Source organism: Clupea harengus, chromosome 9, assembly GCF_900700415.2.
Source record: "Clupea harengus chromosome 9, Ch_v2.0.2, whole genome shotgun sequence".
NCBI lineage: Eukaryota > Metazoa > Chordata > Actinopteri > Clupeiformes > Clupeidae > Clupea > Clupea harengus.
The window spans coordinates 9,930,194-9,954,325 of NC_045160.1; the positions used below are offsets into that span (position 1 = coordinate 9,930,194).

A 24,132-nucleotide genomic window follows, 5' to 3' on the forward strand; every position below is an offset into this window, starting at 1 on the left:
TCACTGGTGCCAAAGGCACTGACCTTCAGACTGTCCACTCATTTGACCCTGTGGCAGGATGACATTGAGCTGCTCAGGATGTTCCAGATAAAAAAAGAATTATGCAAATTGGATCTACTTTAGGTTTGTGTTTGTATATGACCACATCAATAACACATGCACAGTACACACTTATCAATACCTGATAAGAGTTAGCACATAGAGAAATCACCAGTTAAGCCCGTTAGAACCAGGGACACAGATAGCTAACACACACACAGACACACAGAGCTGACACACACACACACACACACAGAGCTAATACACACATAGTAAAGGTAAAGAAAACTGGTCTGAAAAAGCCCACACATCAGATTTGTAATGGATTTGAGCAGCTAAACCAAACCCAACTGATTCCCACAGATCTTTAGAACCCTCTCCTGTAATGATTGTCCACAACACCAGAACATTAACATAGGGGTCACTAGTGCAGCTCATGAGAAAGGAAGACTTGAGACTTGTGTGTTCACATAGGAGCTGGAGGTGGTTCTCATATCTCTTACGGGAAGTTAGAAGCTTGCAGATATAGCTGGTCCTCCAGACACAACCCAGCAGCAGTGAATACAGGCTCCTTACAGTCATGTGAGTAAGAAATGTGATAGCCATGTAGCCACAGGCTAGGAGACTTCAGAGGCGAGGGCTGGTAATCACTAACAAACGGTGCTCATTGTTTAGCTAAGACTGGCAGCACTTTCTGCTGATGGCCTTTAATGATGGCCTTTTGTTCAACCCTGCCCCCTCCCACCATACTCTCTCTCTCACACACACACACACACACACACACACACACACGCACACACATACACACACGCACACACACACACACACACACACACACACACACACATTACAAATTAAATATTGTGCTACTGGTCTGAGACTGCACTGTTGTCCAAGATGAGTTGTGTGTGACTAGTAATGATCATATTTATTCTAATCATCCTCTAGTGAGTGGTCATTTCAAGGTCATTGTGAAATGAGGCTGTAGAGATTGAACAAATCCATATATTATTTCACAGGATAGTATAGTATTCTTTTTATCATATACTTCTGTTCTCAGAGCATTGCATTGTCTTTTTTTATCTGTATAGAGATCAAGCACTGCACAGTAGCATACCATGTATGTCTGTGTTAGCATCATACTTAGATTGTGTGTTCTCTTGAAAGGAAATGAATGAATGTCTTTCTCACTGGTCTCTGTGTACACATATTGTCCAGTCCAGTGCATTTATCTTCCTTACTGTGGCGTGCTTCTGCTTAGTGTCCATCCTAACCTAATGATGGAATATACCGTACATATCAAGTAGAAACACATGGTATATATGTAACAACGTGATGAGTGGGAGAGGGAAACACATGGTATATATATGTAACAACGTGATGAGTGGGAGAGGGAAACACATGGTATATATATGTAACAACGTGATGAGTGGGAGAGGAAAACACATGGTATATATATGTAACAACGTGATGAGTGGGAGAGGAAAACACATGGTATATATGTAACAACGTGATGAGTGGGAGAGGGAAACAGACTCACATATAAACGAGAAATATTACATTCCTTCAATGCACGCACAAGTGTAAGCTGAAATACCATGTAGACAAATCCCCTGATTGATTCAGTTCAAATACACAGAATCACTGAGACATTATCATGGGGGGGGGGTCTGAGCGTGCAGTGCTGTAGAATGCTTGTGTTCTATGTCAGCAGCAGCTCTCAGGGCTGACAGCACGGGCTCCGTCACACAATAGGTGCCGTGCTGCAGGCGCTGACAGGAGAGCATTGTTGGGGCTCAGAGCCCATTCACTGGCCCTGCTTGGATTTCAGTCCAAACGCACCCTCAAGAGACAGCGCATACTCCAGGCTATCTTCCTGTGTGGTATCATGACAGCGCATGCTTGTGTACTAAAACACTGTTGCACTACTAAAACACTGTTGCACTTTTGCATGCTATTTCTATGACATACACAGACAAACACATATGTAAATGCACAGTGTTTCTAGGTGATATCTCCACACGTTACAGTTTCCATTGATGTGGTTGTGCTTGGCACAAACAGGCGCAGCCTGCTTCCCAAGAGAGCATCTGACCCTGGGCCAAGTCTGTCCCAGATCCCCAGCAGAAGACCTGCTGTGGCAGATTAAGGCCAGACCTGGTCCGCAGCTGGCCCAGAGTTGTCTCCCCCTCCCCGCGCTGCTGGAAGGCACTGGAGCCTGTGAACCCTCCACAGTTAATGAGCATATCACACAATCACCAGGAATCCCCACAACAAAGTTCCCACAGAGCTGGCTGCACACCCATACTAATGCGGGGAGGGTGACTTGATCCGATTAGATTATCCAATCTACTTGATGGGGTAAGCTGGAATGATCTTGTCTGGTTTAAAGAGTCAGCCTTTGCAGATGTATTATGTATGAAACTTTGAAACAATGATTCTTGAACAGGGCAAATGTGTATGCTGAGTTCATGACTGGCATGTAGTTTGTACTTTTTGTCTGCCTTTGTAGCTGAACAATAATACCATTGAGGTTTATAAGAGCGTCAAACCAGGACACTGATGTTTTATATAGCAACATGAGTTGCAGCAAATTAATTCAATAAAAGCTTCCCAAAGCGTACAGTTTTTGGAAGTGAAGAGGACAACACATCTGTATTCAAACTCATTTTAGATTGGTAAAACTGACCCAAGGATCATTATGTCGTTTTTTTTGGGCACAAGACATCTTTTCATCTGCAGGAGACTTTCTGAGATTTGAACAGGAACTCTACAGGGATTCACTGTAATGAGCAGGAGAGGCTGAACCTGTTAACCTCTCCATTGGTGCCTTGCTTTTCTCATTTCAAGATCTCTTAAGCAGAATGGAGGGCAAGGGGAAGTCTTTCTCCAGTGCGATGGAGGCGTCTGTTAAGGCAACACCCCGCCAACAACACTGTGCCGACTGTGGTCTGGGGTGTGCAGCGCTGCCTGTTCTGTCCGCTTGCGTAACTCCTTGAACGGGCCATCTACTCTGGGGTTTTTTGTTCTTTTTGAGGAAAAGGGACGTATCCTGAGATTGTAAGCTTCGCCCTCTCTGACGCTTTCGCAACACATCTGGTTCCCATCAGTGGATGAACAGCTCAAGTTACTTCTGGAGAGAAACAATAGCACAGCTCACGTTAACAGTTTGTGGGTCTGTGCCTGTGAGTCTTTCATTCTCTCACTTTTCCTCCTTTTTTTCTTTTTTTGCTCTTTCATTCTCTTGCTTTATGAGTTCTTTCCTTCTTTTCCCCCCTCCCTGTCATCTCCCACACAAGCCGCAAAACCCTCAACACACAAAAAGTGCTTTTTTACAGTCTTTTCAAGACTGTTGTAGCTTTTACAATGCTTTGATGACACCAATCTCACCTCATTGTGAATTAGCACAATCTGCCACAGCTGAGCACAGCATTTGCTTTCAGAGAACTGCTCAAGGTGCCAAAAGCAGTGAAGTGACATGGGTCTACTCTATTCAGGGCCGCTCATCTCAGATCAAGAGCAGTTACTCGAGACTATTCCTTTACACTTTATTCTCTCCAGTGGCCTGTGGCAAATGAGACGGCCTAGACAGGACTATCTCACACTGATCTGTGACTCACTTCAGGAGGAAATGAGCAGTCCAAGGGAGAGTGCCCTAATTACCAACACATGTCCGTACCTCACCATCACTGGCCCACAGATGTCCTATGAGTTTAGTTTCTCTGCTCAAAAAGGTTCCTGCTTGCTTTCAAATTTACTTTAGTATTTTCAAAACTATTATTTACATATACATTGTGTTTTACTCATCAGCTTTACCAACCCCTCAAGACCAGTTTAAATGATTACTCTCTGGTCTTATGTGCTTTACAGAGGGGTCTGATATGATGTGTGGGGAATCACACATTTCTTGTCAAATATGCAGTAACATGCTAGCTGCTCCTTTAAAACAGACTGCTACCTGTGAGATCAAGATTGGTATTGCTCATTGATGGCACCCTGTGGTGAAACCTTGCCACAAACCTTTTGGCTCTTCTGCCAAAAATCTAGTACTTCTGTTTAGGTGTACTTCTGTGGAAAAATGACCTCAATTTAAAGTCAATCACACTTGGTGAATCTAAAAAAGACTCCACTTTATGTGGAACCATTTGTGTTACATTATGGCTTTTTGTGGAGGTTTGTCGTAAATACTGTTTTTGGTGTTGATATGAATTATATTTGCTCCCACCTAGTGGCCGACACAGACCTGAGCAACTGTTGGAGCATGAGGTAACAGCAGAGGGCAGAGTAACATTCTTTTTAGTCTAGTGCAATAACAACCCTGCCCGCAGGAAATGATGTCACAGTGTTCATTTCTATGGGAGTCTTCAACACAATATAGGCCTATCTCTCTGGATCATTTCTATGGGAGTCTTAAACACAATATAGGCCTTTCCCTCTGGATTTGGTCATATCAGCTCCTTCCCTCAGTTCATGTCATGACACTTCATATCAGACACACACTCTACTTATGGTTGTTTGGTTCCTTCTGCTTTTGGTAAGGCAGTGAGGGCCTGTCATATTCTATTTGTGTTAGAGTCAGCCTTCGTGTAAGGTTATGGGTTTTGACAGATTGTTGACAAGCAGTCAAGTGTTGATACAGTTGAAGTATTGTTTGGAATGTCTATCAAATGAGAGCATGGCCACCGTTCATTTCACAGTCTGAAAAACCTCTCCTATTGTAAGATTCAACATACCAAACCATAGTGATGGAAAGGTGGTTTTAAATGTTCTGTATCCAGTACGTTTAAACAAGTGATATGCTCAATGTGATGTGTTATTATTAATATTATAATTATTATTAATTATTATTATTAATATTATTAATATTAATACATGTTCTGATGTAGATAATTTCCAAACACTGTTAATGACTTACGAATATAATAATCAAGTGCCTTGTATTATTAATTACCTTATATGAATCATGTACTTATGTAAGCAGGAACATGGCATTTCTGTGTTTCTGCGTGTGTGTAACTTAGAATATTAGGTGCCACTTAGTCTGCATATGTACAAGAGCATGTTTAGACCAGAGGTGATAAGAAGGTTCGAACTGTGCTTCTTCCGACCTTGCAAAACTTCCATCCTTGCCTCGGACGTCAGAAATCCACCACGTGGTTATCTCTACTGAACGCTAAACTTCTGTCTATATAAACCTTGTGCGATGTGTTTATCCTTGCTTCACTTTCAGCCTTGTGCTGGGAGTGAGCCCGATTGCAATTGTTGTTTGTCTAATAAATATACTTATATGCAGCTCCGGGGTCCTGAGGTAACTAGGGTGAATTTTCACCTAACATGTTCTGTATCCTGTTTGTTTGAACCAGTGATATACTCAATGTGATGTGTTTTTATTAATATTATTATTATTATTAATAATAATAATATTAATAAATGTTCTGTATCCTGTTGGTTTAAACCAGTGATATACTCAATGTGATGTGGAAAACCAATATCATGAATAAGTTATGTAACACTTTGGTGTTAATATCTTGTGTTTGGTCCCTACTCAAAAACATGTCATGTATGCACACAGACAGATTTATTTTGTATGAATAATATAAGTAAATAAGTAATAAAAACATTCAGTCCATATGACATGCGTCTCCAGTGCCACCCTGTTTTGGGTGATAAATCACATTTCCATCAGAAAACATAGCTGGTCCAGCAGATGAATAAATAGTATGAATAGAGTAGTATTGCCCTGCATAACTTCACAGCTCCATAAATAGAGTAGTATTGCCCTGCATACTTCATTCTCTGACTTGTTAGCACACTGCGTTGAGAAGAGAGTTCGGTCTCAGGACACGAATGACTTTCCGTGAGTTGTAGCTGTACTCAAACTGAAGGCTTTTGTGGAAGAAATTCAAATATCCTGTGGGAATAAAAGATTGGGTTAGGATTCCATCAGCCACACACAGGTACAGGTGACTTTCACAGATTCATGTGTAAATGCGTGAGAAGGTGTGGGCTACCATAATGGTATCCAACAGCATCCACTTCCTCTCCTATTCCAGGGAAATCACTTTCAATGGATCTTGGATATCCACTCTCCATCTTGCCTGAGTTGTCATCATAGCTGTGAACAAGAGTAATATCCAGTTAGTGTTTTCCATCAGTACATGCCGTGATAGTTGAAATAGTTTTCATGATCTCTTATAGACAGAGGTAAAACCGAGACAAGGGACAAGGAAATGGAAAGAGAGAGAGAGAGCTCACCTCCAATACTCTTCCTCAGTGAAGAGGAGGGTCTTGCCTGTGTCTGGAATGTATACAGCAGCGTCTACCTTTCTGATGGTCTTAGGCAGGCCCAGTTTATGGATGTACTTTGGGTAGCCCTCCACCAGGTCATACCCAGAGAGGGCCCACATTCGGATGCCTGTCAGATAGCAGAGCACAGTCATGAATGCATTGATTTTGAACCCTAGCATCCATCTAGTCACTCTATTCAAACCCCCTGTAGGAAATAAGCACAGCCTACCACTGAATATGAACACCCTGTCGCTGTGTGGGTTTTCAAATGCAGCATCCACTTTGTTTGGAAGCATTGGCCATGTGGACTTGATCAGAGCCAGCTCTGGCTCAGCCATGTTGGGATGCACTCGCCAGTAAAACCTGCCCAGGAAGAGCAAAGAATCAAAACAAACATAGTCAAATCAATGCACCAACGCAGTACTGCCACCAATAAACCAAAATATTAAGAAAAGTAGAATTGTATACAGGCATACATTTTCATATAGATATTTTTCTTTGAACAAGGTATCACTGGACACACCTCCCTTTGAAGACCATTGTTTCTCCTCTAAGCTCTGTCACCGCATCAAATGTCAACATTGGGTCACATTTGTTTGGGGCCACTGGCTTGGGATGCACTTTGCGTGAATCCGGGTTCTTGCCTGCATTTCATTTCAGGACGGGGGGGGTTGCATTAATGTCAGGGAGGAACAGCAGCAACACATCGATCACAACATATCAAGACAATCAAACGGCCAAACATCACTGAAGGATGGGACTAGAGAGAAAGTGCACGTACCATAGAGGAACTGTATGCCCTCCACATCATCCTCAGACAGGGGGTACCCCTCGCTGTAGGAGTAGATAGGGAACATCAGGGCCCCGGGGTCATTGGAGTGAGCAAGGCCCAGGGCATGGCCGAACTCATGGACCGCCACCCGAAACAGATTATACTCTAGGCGAGAGCAGAGCAGAGCAGAGCAGGAGCGCACAAGTGTTTAGTGGGGGCATCCTAACACATACTGACTGAACACACCCAGCACCTTCATGATTTACCCTCTGAGTCTATTGTCCACTTCTCATCTTCATCAAAGTGGGTGTCTCCTCCGAGGCCCCTGCCAGGGGGGTAGGCATGGGCCAACAGACCGTTAGGGCCGTCAAAAGGGTTGAAGTCTCCGTGCTCTGAGGAATGGAAAGGGAGTTGATTTGGATGACAGGAAGATGATGTCACAGTGTCAGAATCATCCCAATCTGATGTACTTGTTTGCATGAGCAACTCTGAAGTAAGTAAACATGGATATTTGACCTCCGTTCCCGAACTGGATCATGATGTCTGCCGTGCCCTCTGTCATCCTCCTGAAGGTCAGCGGGGTCACACCGCTCCACACGTTCAGAGCTTTCTGGAGCACCTTGTCCACTGCTGATTTGGGTAAGTCAGGAGTGTAGTTGACAATTCTGTAGGTGAAGACAACAAAAACGTCCAACACGTAAATAATGACAGGTATCTCTTGTTTGATGGCAGTCGTTTTACAATTCTTGTTTTTCTACTTCTTTCCAATTGCAACCGGATGTGCTGCCGATGCACTCGTTTGGTGTTCTATCGTGTGTGGAGTGACTCACCTGTATGTCACTTCCTTATTTTCCCATTTAAGGTTCCTGGGGAAAACGTTGTATTCAGCCACATCGGAAACTCCACACCTGGGCTGTTTCATGACCTCCAGGGTGTTGCCATCAAGGCTTCCTGTCACTTCCAGCCCAAAGAATTCCTGCATTTCCCTGACTTTACTCTGGAAGCTGTCCGAGGGCTTACGGGATCCCTGAAGTCCATTAGGCAGGTGGTAAAACTGACGGAGATATTTCTGAAGAAAACGAAATACAAGGAAAGGTCTTAAGTCACTGGACCCCTAGTGCTCAATGAGATGTGATCTTCTTTATCGACTAAAAACTCAATTTTGTACTACTGCAACAAAAATCTGTGCTTTCTCCTACAACTCCTTCACACTTTATCTTCTTAATTTCTCACTAATAATATAATTATTATTTTCACAACTAAATGTGCTGTGCTGCTGTAGTCCCAAAGAAGCTGACTTACTTCAGCTAACAGGCGCTCGTCAATCTCTTCAGAGGAGAGTGGCATTCCAGAGGAGAGGGCCACGGCCGCCAGGAGGAGGAGTAGGATGCAGGTAAGCTCCATGCTGAGGGTCTGCTGTCTGTGACAAGCTGAGGCATTCTTAGCCTTATATCAGGCTTCCTCCACCAATCAGAGGAAGGCACTGGTGAATCATGAGAAAGTACCTAACCACTTCCACTGGGATCCTGGCAGGCCCAATGTGCTTAGTCTGATACTGGGCTTTCTGTGGTCCAAAGGACTCCTGAGTCTGCAATCATATCACCACATGGTGCAAAGCTGTCACAATTTGAGCAGGAAGTCTGTGACGCACTGGGCAGGAAGTTGAACATCTGAAATGACTCTGTCTTGGGGGGCGGTGGGCGACTAAAGGTTGAAGCTTGATGCTTGTAGATGACCTGGAATGGTACTCAAATAAATCAGGTTCAATGTGGAAGAGCATTGCTTTACAGTAACACTGCAAAGGTCATTTTTCAAATACACCGCCAGAGTCTAGGACAGTGACAATAATCTATGTCCTCCCAAGGCTGTAATTTGAACAGAATAAAAGCGCTTTTAGATTAGAATTCTTACATTGAAAAACGTCATTGCCCTAAGGGAATTTGTCATGCACAGTATAAGCCATAAGGTTAGCATGTGAAACATACACAATACTAAAAGCCAACAATTAGTCCCAATTAGTAATGCATGAGATTCAACAACAAATAAGCAGGACCTAGAGAAACCTGACACCCTTTTCAGTACAACTGATTAAAACCAATCTAAAGACTTAGTTTGTTTAGAATTGTAATGTTTGTAGGGACAAAAGAATGCAGTGCTCTTTCTGGCAGTAGTGCATATTGGGTATGCAAGGCAGCTGGAATTCTATTAGAAAGATTAAGAAAATATTTATTAATAATGGAGAAGCTCTCTGGTGGGGGCTCGTATGATTTGAAACAAGTTTTAGGAAATGGGCCTGACTCATGAGGGGCATGTGAATGGACCTACGGACACTGGGTGTCTATTTAAGGGAACTTTATTTTCCAGACAGAACTGGCAACCCATGATAATGATGTGGCTCCGTGCCTCTTTGAGTAACCCTCCCAGAATGCAACTGCCTCTGGATGGCACCTGTCCCCGACCTGGCACAGATCAGGACAGGATTCTGTTCCACAGTCAGCTGCTATCAGGGGCTAGATTCAGAAATAGATTCAAATCATGTCTTATCCTTGAGAGTTTCTTTGAATGTGGTGAAGACATGCAACTGAGGAAAGCACAGATGAAAAACAAAAAATTGATACTGTCGCTGTTTTTGGACAATAGTTTTCTCTCTGTTTTTCTTCATACGAAACAAGGTTGTGCCCAGAAATACAAGCACAGACAGGTCCCTTGAGTGATGTGTCTTTCCGTGCCAAAAAATTCCTGGTGTGTGACTCTGGCCCCTTGAAAGCTGTAGTTTGACAATAAGGTAACCCCATCACATGAACTACCATGTATTTATACAGGCATGTCAATACAAAACACTTCTTCTGCACCACTTAAGTCCAGGCCCATGGTCCATCAGAGCCAATGTCAACTGGCACATTTGCTGCACTTAGTTTCCAGACATTATTTACACTTCCATGACAAAAAATGGTCGACACACATAAATCAAAGTTCATCCTGTCTGGCTCAGCTTTGTGTGTTTTCTGTGTAAGTGAAGCACAATCTGAGAAGCTCAAATATTCTGAATATAAATATATGCTGTAGTAGTTAATAGTAATACTAAAGACTAAAGCATGTCTATTCTTGTAAGAAAGGGCATGTCCTTATGCTCTGAAGTGTAGAACTGAGCACAGCTGATTGAAGGGAGGGGTGAGTTGCATATGGAAGGGTAAAGAGGGAAGTGCTGAGGCACCATGTGGTTGGTAACTCCCACCAGATTCCTGAGTCACCTCAGGAAGTAAGGAGGGAATTTTTCTAGCCATGGGCAAAACATAGGCGACATAAACATGTTCAATGACTTGAAAAGTTATGTTGTAAAAATCAATCAGGTGGTTAGGAAACTTTCTGAAAAGATTTTACAAAATGACCTTCAAAACCAAAGTGAAGATCAAGGTACTGTGTGTGAGAGATATCTGCTGTTATCATAGGAATGGCTGGAACTGTTGCAAACAGGCCTGAAGACATGACCTCTTACTGGAAAGCTCTGTGTATGACGGATAGATGACGCCTTGGATCAGCTCATTTCTGGAGTTCCTGTTCACACGCACACATACTCACTCACACACAAGACACACACACATGCACCTGATGCTTCACACCCAACTCATGAGGCCTACCTGAGGGCCAGGAACTGCTTTTTTACCTCCAGGACCTTCATCCACTTCAGTTCCATCAAAGGCATTTCTTTCATCCCAAAAGTCATAGTAAGAACAGATGAATTCTACATCATTTTAATGGTGAATCAGACAGACAGACAGACAGACAGACAGACAGACAGACAGACAGACAGACAGTCAAAGAGTCTTCAGATTCACATTCCTGCTGTTCACACATGCATTCCTGCACACCCCCCACTTACAAGAGAACCTGTGACTTTATCTACCGCCTTCCTGTCTCTTCCTGTTTGGACAAACAATTGTTTCCAGGTTGTGTGTGCCACACATCAAAACAAACACTCTGTAGACATTTCTTCATAGTCTGGTGGTCAAGTGTTCCTCAGGCTGTACTTTAGGACAGGGCAGTTCACTTATTTACTTAGTCTAATTGTCTGGACTTATCTCTCCCAAAATTGGTCTGATAAGTACTTAGGGTAAACAATAGGTATTTATATAATACCTGCTGAAAAACTTCATTCATACCTGCATTCCAGAATTGCCTCGAATGTCTAAGGGGCAAAATCCTGTCAGACATAAATATCATGAAAAAAGATGAATTAATAAACAATAACTAAGGATTCCAGAATTGATGTTCTGTGTATGTTAACTCATTATTTATACTTAACATTTAGGAGATTTATTTGCCAAGCTTTCTGAATCCTTAATAAACATTCATTAGCAGAATTTCAGTGTAAAGCACTCGTTTACCTCTTTTCTTCATCTCTTTGAATGTTACAGTAAATAATAACAAAATGACATGAGAATGGTTACTTGTCCTTTTGAAGATTAAAACTGAAAGAAGTATCCACATATTGACAGTATTAAATCCTCACTTCTGAGTCATATGCTTTTTGCTGCATTGGCCAATTGCTGCCTTAATGTGGAACATCAGTTAAATGTGAGGCTGTGCCAGCCTATACAAAACTCACACGACGACTTCATCATTACAGGTTTCAGATAAACCACAGACAGCAGTGACAGAGAGAAGATGCATCTTTGATGATCATTCACAAAAAAAACAGGGTTTGAAACCAAAGAAGTTTCTGAACCAAAAATAAATAGAGAAGTATGTGAGAGAGAATGACTCATGTATGGCCTGTTACATTTGGGGAAATCTGCTTGCCCAACTAGCCCCTCCTCTTCATCAACCTCTCCTGTCATCACTTACCGCTCTTCTGACTGGAGTTCTCCTCCTGGAAGGGCAAACTGGCGAAACACCCATGCAACTTAAATTGAACTACTGATAACACACAAACACACAACCCGTTTCTGTCTTCTATGTGCTCATCACGCGGAGCCCTACCCAAACACATGCCTTTGAAGGGTTAACATGCAGAGTGCTCTGACATGAGTCAGCCCAGGCACACCAACATGGAGATCCTTAGCAGAATTTTGATCTTATGTTTAGTTCCCAAATAAATCTATGACCTCTGTGTAGTGTAAGGTTTTGAGGGTGAATGAAATTGATCGATGGAATTGATTGATGGAAACTAAGAGTAAATACAAGTGTGTAATTAGTGTACTAGTGTAGTGTGGCAAAAATCTCCCAAAACCAATTCTAAACATTTTTCAAAAGCTTAATTCAATGATACAGAGAGTACCATTTTTGCTCTCTCTCTCTCTCAGGTGGGGTCCGCTGTTAGATGCTCTTAGCAGGAGGTTAGTAAAGCTTGGACTTCAAACTTGAGGGAATCCACGCAACCCCATTCATGCTAGATATTCCCAAAGTTCCTGTTTTAAAATCTCACAGATCGAAAACTGATTGACTTGATGTAGAGATCTTTGGTGGGACATTATGTTGGAACATGTCCAGTTAATGGATTGAATTGTGCATATGAATTGTGCATATCATAATCATATTGATATGGAATGTTATGTGACATATTTTACTCAATTAAAGGTTGTTCTTTTTTAATTGTTTGTTTTTTCCAAATCGTTTGTTTTCTTTTTTCTTTTCTGTATTTTTTACAGGTTTCTTGAAATATTAAAGGGATATCTTTCTCTCGCTCGCGCTCTCTCTCCAACGGCACAAGCCTCTAGAGGGCAGTGGAACTCCTTCTCAGGGCAGGTCCGCTTTTTCTAGCCTCAAAGCTTCCCTAAGTATCCTACAAAGGCTCTCAAGGTAGTCCAGTTTACCATAATTATGTCGCGCCAGTTTCTACCACTGTTGCCCAAATTACCCCTTAAAAGTTAATTTAGACGTATGACGTTAGAGGCTAAATACTGTCAAATGTATGTGTCAAAAATAGATAACCCTCAAGCACGTAGGCTACACTGAGTCAGACTGGAATACAGGAGTGTTACAAAAGTGTACCCTATAACTCACAGGAACACCAAACAACTTGTTTTAAAACAAGGATGGTTTCGAGAGTCGAATTTAGGATTGACATGCAAGGGGGACAGATTCATTGGGCGCCCCTGGAAACAGGCACGTACGTACTGGCACACGCGCAAGGCACACTGCTCGCCAAAGGTGTTACATTACATAATCGGAAACACACGACGCGCAAACACGCTCAAGGGTTCGAGAGCACCATAGAGAGTTCTTATAAACTGCGTGAATGTGACCTTAAATATGACCAGATTTTCTTTCAAGTTCTTAAAACTGGTAAAGAGAAGCTAATAGAATAATTATTAATGAAAATGGTATACTTCTTCATTCAGACCTGAATTGACAGGATATTCTGAGACAAAATGTTAGACTATCCTTTAGCGTGCTGAAGCTCAACAGAGGGTGAGTCTTTATAAGGCAATGAAATAGTCTGGGCCTTAAAGTTAGGGTAGACAATGTTGGATAGATCAGCAAGAGTAAGCCTTATTTTGAAAGTATACAACCGAAAACATCCCTTCTGTCAGGCTTCCCTCCAAAGCCACTCCTCCAAAACCCATGAATGCCACTTGCCGGACTGCTGCTGGAGGACAATTGGGAACCGTTGTCATCGCTAACTGTATCCAACTTCCTCATGTGTCATTCCTATTCTCACAAGTACAAAAACACACATATAAGCTATATCACCACATTTGCAAAATGTCTCATTCAAAGCCAATATATACTAACATAAGATAAATACCCTCAAATGACACCTGCTCACAACTACAAGTCCACTAGCTTACACCTGCGGTGTAACTAACATTAGCGTTGAGCTAATACAGCTATACCTGCAGTATAACTAACGTTAGCGTTGAGCTAATACAGCTATACACATGAGTAGTTAGCTACTTTGGCTACATAATTCAGGAAAATAACAAATTTCCCCCAAAACAAAACAAACCAGATAACTGCCTGTTCAACATAAATACAGTGTAACTTTTCAGGTCCTTCAATTCCCTCAGTTGTTGCCATAGTTGAAAAGCCATATTGATGTTCACTCCCCAAGTGGCAAAAAAAAATGCGTAGGCTGAATGCAGCTCGATTGAGGCCACCCGATTGGGTCAAACTCTGGCTTTGAATTTAGGTCCAGGTTCGGTCCTAACACTCGAATTGAATGCGGCTCTAGTGTAATACCAGAAACCAGAGTGGGCAGGAGCTGCTTACCTTCAGTTTGATCCTTCTGCTGCCTACAGCATAAATATATGAATGTACTGCCATTTCCAACTTAAAACAAAGTCCTTATTGATTGAGATGCTACTACAGGCATTACTGTGCGTTTGAAAAATGAGTATTAGTAATGTACAACTGTATGATTGTGACTGTGATGATTGTAGCAGGGGCTATGGATCACAGAGTGCCTCCAACTGCTGATAGTGTGTGTGTGTGTGTGTGTGTGTGTGTGTGTACAAAAACAACACAAGTGTTTGATACAAAGCAACAAAAGTTTAATATAAAGGCAGAACCCCAGGACAGTTGCTTGAATCACCCCTCATTGTGACAGGGCTATAGCAGGGGCTGGGGACCAGACTCAATCCAAGTGCTGTGATATTCTGTGTAGCAACAGCAAGGGACCAGATTGAATCCCTCCAGCTGCTGTGTTGTTCCTTTATGCAAAACACAGAATAGAACAGGCATGATTAATAAAACATTATTTATAACTACATTGGAATTAACTGACATATTCTGCAGTTTGTAGATGGGATACTGCTTCTCTACACTTGTGAGGTGTTCTCACAAAAGAGACAAGAAGTTTTACAATCTTACAACATGCTTGGCTAGCCTTGTGGAAGGCTCTGTCACGTGTTATGAGTGCAGGGGCAGAGAACAAGTAGACAGGTAGGTCAGCAGACAGGCAGGTAGGCAGGCCGTCCAATCATTTCATTTGGGATGGAAAGATTGCGTTGTCAGGGACTTCAGGCGAGACACAGATGTTACCTTAGCAGAGTTTATTTAAAAGTAGCCAGAGACAGATAACAGGTAACAGAGTCAAAACGGTAAACTGAAAATGTCAAGTGATAACACTTAACGAACTAGAGAGGGAGTGACTGGTGTCCGTGATTAGAGCTCAGGTGACTGGGAATGTGACGGAGGCAGGTGAGTTGAATCCGGAGGGAGCGTGTCAGGAATGAGTCAATTGGGGGCATACCCGTGGGCCTTCCTTTAGTGTCCTTTGTCATCATTGGAAAATCTAAAGAAATCAACCAACACCTCAGAAAGAAATGCTCGATTTAAAGACGCTTTTATCCAAAGCGACTTACAAGGATGTATACACATTTTAAATTTTTACACTGATGGCACAATTGATCAGGATCAATTAGGGGCTCAGTGTCTTGCTCAAGGACGCTTCAACAGGGAATTGAACCAGCAACCTTCTGATTATTAAACGACTTATCTACCTCCTGTACCACTGTCACCCCATGAAGGTATCATGTTCATCTGTACAAACAATATTGCACAAATATAAACACCACAGTCATCGCATCGTTCAGGAAGGAGAGGTGTACGGAGTCCTAGAGACAAAATGATTTTGACGCAAAAGGTTCAAAAAGCACCCAAGGGCAACAGTCAAGCAACAGGGAAAGGTGTTGGAGGCAACTGGTACAAAGGTATGTAGATCCATAGTGAAGAAAGTGCTGCGTCATCATGACCTGAAAGGCTGTTCCCCAAGAAGGAAGCCACTTCTACCAAAAACAGCTGGACTAAAGATTGCAGAAGAACACTGTGACAAAGACCTTACCTTTTGGAGGAATGTTCTCTGGGCAAATGAGACAAAAAATAGAACTGTTTGGCCATAATGATCAACGTGTGTATGGAGGAAGAAGCATAAGGTTCATAACCCAAAGAACACCATTCCAAGCGTAAAGCACAGGGGTGGCTGCATCATGTTGTGGGGTTTTGCTGTAAGAGGGACTGGAGTACTTCATAAAACTGGTGGCATCATGAAGAAGGAGAATTAGGTGGATATTTTGAAACTTCATTCTGAAGACATCGGCCAGGAGGCTAAAGCTTGGACGCAAATAGATCTTTCAGCAGGACAATGATCATAGGCATACCACCAGAAGGGTAACACAATGGCGTATGGACAACAAGTATACATTTTGGGGTGGCCAACAGAAAGCCCTGTCCTTAATCCAATACAACATTTTGTGGGCTGAAATGAAAAGGCAGGTTCGTGCAAGCAGGCCTACAAATCTGAATCAGTTGCACAACTTCTGCCAGGAGGAATGTGCCAAAACTCCTGCAGTGTGTTGTGCAAAGCTTGAGGAAGGCAACCCCAAGCGTTTGATTCAAGTCACACATTTTAAAGGCTATTCCTCTAAATATGAACAAAGTGTAGGTAAACTTTTGACCGTGATAAAATAAATACATTTTTTAATGATTTGACTACTATTCTGGAATCTCAGATCATCAAAATAAAGTAGTTGGACTAACTGAGCCAGCAGAGGGGTTATATATTGAAATAAATGTTGAGTTTGAATGAGTTTAGCCAAGGTAAACTTTCGACCTCAACTGTGCTTACTTAAGATCATTTACTGCTGGATTATTTGGTCAATAAAGGAGTGAATAAATATTACATTTTTGTGTATATATATTCTGTTCTTCTCTTTATCAATGTTTATAATTTGGAAGAACATACAGTATGATCACATTTTATGTTATGTTTATGCAGATTTTCAGAGATTGGGGTTCACTAACTTCCTACCACTGCATGTGTGTGAAGCATGATGTTCTGTCAACCACTGAGAGGTTGAATTGAAACCGAATCTAAAAGCTGGCATCCATATCATGTTACACTTGGGTTCCTAAACTTGGACATCCATTCATCCAGTTATCAGATATATCAGATGGCAGTACACCTCTACTGTGACACAGCTAGAACAATATCTTCAATGTGCTTTTGACTGGGACTTCCCACATCGCCAATCTTCTCACTGTCACATGCAAGTACACATACCTAACAACCTAACCTGACTTAACTAAGTATTATAACACAACAGGGAGCACTACAACCATCATACTGATACTTAACCATCCTCAACAACAAAGACGCCTTCGTGAGCATTTCCCTTGGGTTGTCAAGTGGGCATCTTCCTTCATCAGTGTTTTGTCCATACTCATGATGGGTTAGGACACATCAAAACCACAAACAGATACACCTCAAGATACACATAAGCACAACAGCCATGACTGAATGCCAGTCCAACCGGGCTATCTGCATACTTATGCCCTGTAGATTATAGTGCCTCTTCAGACATACTTATGCCCTGTAGATTATAGTGCCTCTTCAGACATACTTATGCCCTGTAGATTATAGTGGCTCTTCAGACATACTTATGCCCTGTAGATTATAGTGCCTCTTCAGACATACTTATGCCCTGTAGATTATAGTGCCTCTTCAGACATACTTATGCCCTGTAGATTATAGTGGCTCTTCAGACATACTTATGCCCTGTAGATTATAGTGCCTCTAAGTGTGGCCTCTTCAGCTACACTCATGCACCATTGATGTAGGCTTTAGGTACGCCAAAAACCAGCAGATCTTGTTAAGTATATCAATGTATGCCAGCGTGTCAAATTCCAAGACATCTTGCACCAACAGGCTTCTTCACATGGTACTGGTTAAATCACCACTATGTCCCCAAGTAGTCTGTGAGCTCCTCCTCCTTTTTCCGAAGCGTCAGACAACTACTTTAAAGCTCCTTTGAGTGACCATCCTCAAAAAGCTAAATCCAACTGACGTGATGATGACTTTGAGAGGTTGATTTAGCCACAAAGCCTCTAGCCCGATCTCCACTGGTCTTGTGTGTGCTTGCCCACCTGGTTCCCTTGCTTCCATAACCAGTTTTGCATACTTTAGACTCTTTGTTTCAAAGGTGTCCTCAATCACATCTTCAAAGGGAATCGTTCACTCAATAAAGTAAGACTGTTTCTGCCCAGGTGCCAGCCTTACTTGACCGAAGGTCAGGGGCGTAACTATAGCGGCTGCACCTGGGCCCGTGGGTCTTGGGGGCCCGTAGCCGGGGGGAGGGGGCGTGAGAAAAATATCTGCTATCTGCGCAGGGGAGGGGCGGCGGTGGTTACAAACATGGGGTACGGGACTGTAAAATGTTTGGGAACCACTGCCTTACGCCACCATAATAGCCTGCACCTGGGCCCGTCGTAACTACGTTACCGAATGTGTCTCTTTTGTTGTCCGGTTCAGCCCCTAAATAGGGCAGCCCCTAAATTAGCATTTTAATTAAGATTTACATTTTTATTTTGAAAGCATCTTTGGCAAAGATCCTGGATGTGTGCCGGATATGTCTACCTATGATGTCTGCAGGCAGGGAGATGTTGGTGCTTGTTTAATTCCCATTTCCGATGCCATATTACAATAACAATAATCTCTTCGGTTTAGGACTTCTGCATACAAAGACTTTTTCTTCCTGCTGTCGCCCACATTCATTTAGTTTGGCAATCTTAAAATCTCACTTGGTGAAAAGTGCTTTTACAGGAAAGCAAAACATGCAATTGTGCCTTGATCTCTTGTAACTGGCAAAAACCACATCAGAAGTTCACCAAAAAAAGACAAAGCAGAGGGATGCCAAGGAGCCGTAAGGCCTCTCCCTGTGGATGAAAAGCCCTGAGATGCAGTTTGTTTGTGGATCCGTGCTGACACCATACATTCACTGCGCTCCCAATCATGCCTAATTACACCCAGAGTATGCCCACTGGCTCACTGCCCGTGCTACAGCCAGGGAGGGGGCCCTGCCAGGTTCAATCTGGTTTCAAGCCTCACAGACAGCCACACAATTATGTTCCACACTTTGCATTCTTTTCAGGATCTTCCACTGGAATATGACAAAAAATATTCCAGTCATTGAGGAAAATTATATCTTTCAGTTTACAAGATTTTTTTAATATTCCAAATGTGCCACATCATAGTTCCAATGCTGTTGCAGAAACAAAATGTCAAGAGAAAGAAAAGTTGGCAGTAATCGGTCCATGTAAGGTTACTATAGTAGGAGTGCTGTAACAAGCTCTGCTCTGAACTAGTGAGGAGAAGAAAAATATATTTTTGTTTCTTTCTATTTTTACTGTCTCTTGCGTGCGTTGGCGGAGTTATTTTAATCTGGGTTTGCCACTAGCAGTCCTGCGAAATAGCCTGTCATGAAAGTTGAAACTGGGTGTTGAAATGCGTGGATTAGTACAGTCTAAGTGCATTTTAAGGGCACAGTTTTACTCAAGTGGTTTTTATGGTGCCTTTGGTTAGAGTGCCGTTTGAATCTTGAAACATTCTGAAACCTTAATTTGACCCCCTTTCAGAGTACCCACCCTCATTAGTTGAGTCTAGTTTCATTCTGACAGGGGATGAGGTTTTTGAATTGGAAATGATTTAGGTTTGAAATCATTTCTCAGTCCCCACACACAGATTTCCCTGTGACCTGCTCAAACCCCTCCCTAATACCAGGCTCCTGATTGAGGTTTTCCTGGTTTTGGCGTCATGTGAGACATAATAACACGTTTAAGGACATACCCATCTAGAATGGCTTTCCACTCCAGGTTCTTAAAATAGAGAAGTTCAGTGCTTTATTCTATAGTTCGAAGATGCAGCTTGGGTTTTCTTGGCTATGTGTGTTTGCTTCAGGGCTCTGTGGTGTGTGTTTCACAGCACCATCAGTCCCCAGAGAAGACCTCTCCATGCATCCAGACCAGACCTCCAGTGACCTGGCTCTGGCAACAGTAAGTCAGCATATTTGTCATTATTCAGAGCAGGAAATGAAAGCTTATATGTCTAGCGTATTCGACTACATTGGTAAAAAGCCTTTTGAACTTTTTAGACATTTTCGAAGCCTTTTAGAGCTAACTAATTGGTAATGTAAAATGAGGCATTTGAATCTGTGTGAACAGTGGACATGAATAACAAAGCCATTGTCATGGTTAGTGAGAAACTATTATGCAATCACATCTTTGTCAGCTGTTTGCATTTCATTCTGCCATTTTGATGTAAATCTTTATTTTCTTCTGCCATAAAGGTGTCTGTGGCTTGACAAATGCACTTTATAATGAATCTTAAAATCTAAGTAACTCTGTTTTCATTTGAGTATAATTCAGTTTAGCTGCTGTATGGGTAAATTATGAATGAATGAAAAGTATCTATTTATCCATAACTAACATGGGGTATATCAGAGGTAAAATTAGGTGGTATGTGCATTTTTGGACATTTGGATACATCACTTAGTGCTTTATTGCTGCTCTGGTAATATTTGGATTATTATCGCTCAATGTTTTTTGAAAATGAAATGTCAGAGAAACAAATTACAATTCAAAGTAGAGCACCTTTGTGCATGGTAAGGGAATTAAAGAATGAGCATCAGCTAAACCTCCTCATGTTCCGCTGCATCATGCACTTTCAGGAGTATCTGCAGCACTTTTACAACTTTGAGAGGGAGCCACTGACCCGCACAAAGCGAAGCGATCCCTCCTTCTCCTCCAAACTGGCAGACATGCAAAACTTCTTTGGGCTGGAGCTCACAGGCAGCCTGGACGCCCAGACGCTGGAGGTGATCAGGACCCCTCGCTGTGGGGTCTCAGATGTGGAGGACTACAGCCATGGCACACTCACACGCTGGAAGAAGAACAAAGTCACTTTTGGGTAGTAGTACCTCCGTTGTTCTACTTGGTCTGAGGGAGGAGAGCTCATATTCACGGAATACCAGTCTGGCATTTATTAAAGAGGACCTAGTATGATCATTTCAATGTTCCAAAACCACATTATTTTATTAAAGAGGATCTAGTATGATCATTTCAATGTTCCAAAACCACATTATGTTTCTCATACTGTCATCTCTGTACTGTACATCGTCAGCCACTGTCTTGATGTTTGGTCAGCTGGGTGGGCAGTAAGGATTGTGTTACGAGATTGCATCCTCTTGTAACAAAGAAAAGGGACTGGAATTCCAATGAGGCGTTTCAGACAGCTGAGAAAAGTGGTTTCTGGGGGAGAGAGTTACTCCCTCTGGCATGTTCTTTGGGCTTTAGAACTTTGCGGGCTGTTGACATGCACAAAGGGGAAAAAATGGAAAAGCATAAAAGGTCCTCTTGAAATCATCACCAATGAAAATATTATCGTAACCTATATTGCAATAATGTACCTGAGGTGTTTTTGTGTCTCAGCATTGGCAGGTACACCAGTGATATGCCCGCTCATGTGGTGGATTCCCTCATCAGTTCTGCTTTGGCTGTGTGGGGCAGGGCCAGTCAGCTGACGTTCGTAAGGTCATACTCTGACAAGGCGGACATCATGGTGGAGTTTAACTATGGAGGTACGAATTTGGGTCAGGCAACTTCTCCAGGCCTCAAAGGGCACATGACCTTCTTAAAAACAGATATTCCACCAGCGCATCTGTGTTTGTCACAACCCCAGAGCATGGCGATTCCTTCCCGTTCGACGGCCCAGGAGGTACACTGGCTCATGCCTTTGGGCCTGGTGAGAGGCTTGGTGGAGACGTTCACTTTGACGATGATGAATACTGGTCAGCGGGATCAAAAGGTAGCCCCACTAAACTCACATTTCAGATGGAGCATAGAGCCGCATCGAGAGGATTCATGAGGTGTACATAGTCTCTGTCATTTATAAAAGGTCGTTCCAAACCTCAACCACTGTGGCAACACGCTAAGGTATTTTATCTGTGTGGTTTTGGGATTGGCATGTCTTGTTTTGTTGTGTGTTTGTTGTCTTAGGCTTCAACCTGTTTCTAGTGGCAGCACATGAGTTTGGGCACGCCTTGGGTTTGAGGCACTCAAGAGACCCCAAGTCTCTGATGTACCCAGTCTACAGGTCCCAGGCCCAGAAGATCTTAATCTCCAGTGAAGACATTATGAACCTGAATGCACTCTATGGTATGGAAATACCAACAACTCCACCACAAAAACCCTATTTCCCAGTGAGCGCTTGTGATGTAGAAAGATGAGACAGGAAACCCTTTCCATCTGCTTTGTCATATAAACTAGTCTTATTCACTCAAGTGTTACGAGCTTGGTGCTGTTTAAAGTGTTTGTCACATTGTTCTAGCTTTTAACTTCTCCCTATTTAGAAAACCTTTGTGCAGGATGGCAGGACATAACAGCACGTTTTAACCAGTCATAGATTGTCTGTTATAATTCAGTGAATAGCAATTCCAACATCTGAGTCATCCTAAATCATGTCAATGCTTTACCTGAATGATCCTCCCACAAAAATGATGTGTGGTAACACAACAAAACATAAAGAATTTAGACTGTTAATGACAGGGCCTAGTATGACTTGATTTTTCTTAATGTGGAAATGAATGGTTCGTTCATCTTTGTTCATGAAATTGTGGTAAGTTAGTTAAGGATTCTCCTTGTAAAGTGTATAATGGGTTTATTATTAAGTGGACAGATTGTTCATCTAAATGAATGTCACAATTGATGTAAGTCAATAAAATGTTTGCTTTAATGCAATGAATCCATAAAAATACAAATATTAAGAGTAAACCATATTTCCCGTAGGGCCGCAGAGAAAGAGGTCGTACACCCCCTCCAGATTTATCTGGCATCCCCGTTTCAACCCCTTCCACATGGGCCCCCGTCAGCCCCAAGCCCTGCAGGAGACGTGTGACCCAAACCTCTCTTTTGATGCTGTCACAGACCTCAGGGATGCACTCTTCTTCTTCAAAGACAGGTGAGATGGGAGACTGAGGCACTGTTCAGACTGCTCTCTCATGCTCACATGTTAGGAATATCAAGAATGCAAAGCACTGAAAGCCTACACATCATTTATACTTGTGTGGATTATATTTACGTCAAATGTTTCTGTTTCTTGTTGCATAAAGGTACTTGTGGATCAAGCATGAGGGCCAATATGGCATTAAAGAGGGACCTATCCAAAACTTCATGCCGAAAATTGACTCAAACATCAACGCTGCCTACTCTGTACCACAAAGATCAACTGCCTATCTGTTCAATGGTACACACCTTCCTCTTCTTGAGCCATTACAAACACTATAGTGAAGATTGACCAATTGGACTTCTGGGCACAGGCTGTCTGTGAAGCAGTAGAGTACATGGAGTACAGTGAGGCTGTCTGTGTTTGTCTGTCTGTCTGTCTGTCTGTCTGTCTGTCTGTCTGTCTGTGAAGCAGTAGAGTTCGTGGAGTACAGTGTTGTCTGTCTGTCTGTCTGTCTGTCTGTCTGTCTGTCTGTCTGTCTGTGAAGCAGTAGAGTTCATGGAGTACAGTGAGGCTGTCTGTCTGTCTGTCTGTCTGTCTGTCTGTCTGTGTTCATGGAGTACAGTGAGGCTGTCTGTCTGTCTGTCTGTCTGTCTGTCTGTCTGTCTGTGAAGCAGTAGAGTTCATGGAGTACAGTGTTGTCTGTCAGTGAAGCAACAATGTAGTCGTGCAGCTTAACGATTCCAGCACAGTGCTAAACACTTCATCATGCAGTCATTTTCTAGGGAGCACTGAGGATTAGTTTATAAGAAAATGATAAAAGCTTACAAGGAGTCTATCAAAGTCAGACATACATCACCAGACTAAAACAGACAACCTGTTTATTCCTTTTGTGCTCGAAAATCTGCTACACCCTCTCTCGATGAATGATTTAACATCAGCGTGTGTGTGTGTGTGTGTGTGTGTGTGTGTGTGTGTGTGTGTGTGTGTGTGTGTGTGTGTGTTTGTGTTTGCCAAGGTACCAAATACTGGACCATGAGGGGGTCACTAATAAAGGGACGACGAAAACACATCAGAAGCTTTGGATTTCCATCATGGGTGAAACAAATAGATGCTGCCGTTCACATTAGGAGCACGGGACATACTCTGTTCTTTACCCATCAGAAGTACTGGACGTAAGGCAGACTGCAACATCTATAGACATTCTTCAATATTACAGCAAGTGAGAGACATTGTAAGAGAGTGTTGTAAATGTCTGAAATACTAACTGATGACTGTAACATCTTTGTAGGTATAATGAGAATCGTAAAAGTAT

The 24,132-nt window shown here is 42.4% G+C and overlaps 2 protein-coding genes across 2 annotated transcripts; one reads left to right on the plus strand and one right to left on the minus strand.

Annotated features, from left to right (window-relative positions):
• Positions 1–5,602: 5,602 nt before the first annotated feature.
• Positions 5,603–8,955, minus strand: mmp13b (matrix metallopeptidase 13b). Its single transcript, XM_012828786.3, has 10 exons — positions 8,402–8,955; positions 7,930–8,168; positions 7,616–7,764; positions 7,366–7,491; positions 7,109–7,264; positions 6,851–6,971; positions 6,557–6,690; positions 6,295–6,454; positions 6,051–6,154; positions 5,603–5,950 (listed from the first exon to the last, which is right to left on the minus strand). The coding sequence occupies exons 1-10, from the start codon at positions 8,501–8,503 to the stop codon at positions 5,844–5,846; spliced, it is 1,398 nt and encodes a 465-aa protein (XP_012684240.2). The 5' UTR covers positions 8,504–8,955; the 3' UTR covers positions 5,603–5,843.
• A 6,713-nt stretch (positions 8,956–15,668) lies between these two features.
• Positions 15,669–23,996, plus strand: mmp20b (matrix metallopeptidase 20b (enamelysin)). Its single transcript, XM_031572837.1, has 9 exons — positions 15,669–15,753; positions 19,800–19,870; positions 20,545–20,783; positions 21,314–21,453; positions 21,555–21,680; positions 21,872–22,030; positions 22,661–22,832; positions 22,984–23,117; positions 23,836–23,996. The coding sequence occupies exons 1-9, from the start codon at positions 15,669–15,671 to the stop codon at positions 23,994–23,996; spliced, it is 1,287 nt and encodes a 428-aa protein (XP_031428697.1).
• The last annotated feature ends 136 nt before the right edge of the window (positions 23,997–24,132 follow it).

Coding starts and splice junctions, on each gene's coding strand:
- mmp13b (XM_012828786.3), bottom strand. CDS start 8,503: ATGGAGCTTACCTGCATCCTACTCCTCCTCCTGGCGGCCGTGGCCCTC. Junction 6,155..6,294: donor ACTGAGGAAGAGTATTGGAG/GTGAGCTCTCTC, acceptor TCTTGTTCACAG/CTATGATGACAACTCAGGCA. Junction 5,951..6,050: donor TGCTGTTGGATACCATTATG/GTAGCCCACACC, acceptor TTATTCCCACAG/GATATTTGAATTTCTTCCAC.
- mmp20b (XM_031572837.1), top strand. CDS start 15,669: ATGATTTTGACGCAAAAGGTTCAAAAAGCACCCAAGGGCAACAGTCAA. Junction 20,784..21,313: donor AAGAACAAAGTCACTTTTGG/GTAGTAGTACCT, acceptor CAGCATTGGCAG/GTACACCAGTGATATGCCCG. Junction 23,118..23,835: donor AACTGCCTATCTGTTCAATG/GTACACACCTTC, acceptor GTGTTTGCCAAG/GTACCAAATACTGGACCATG.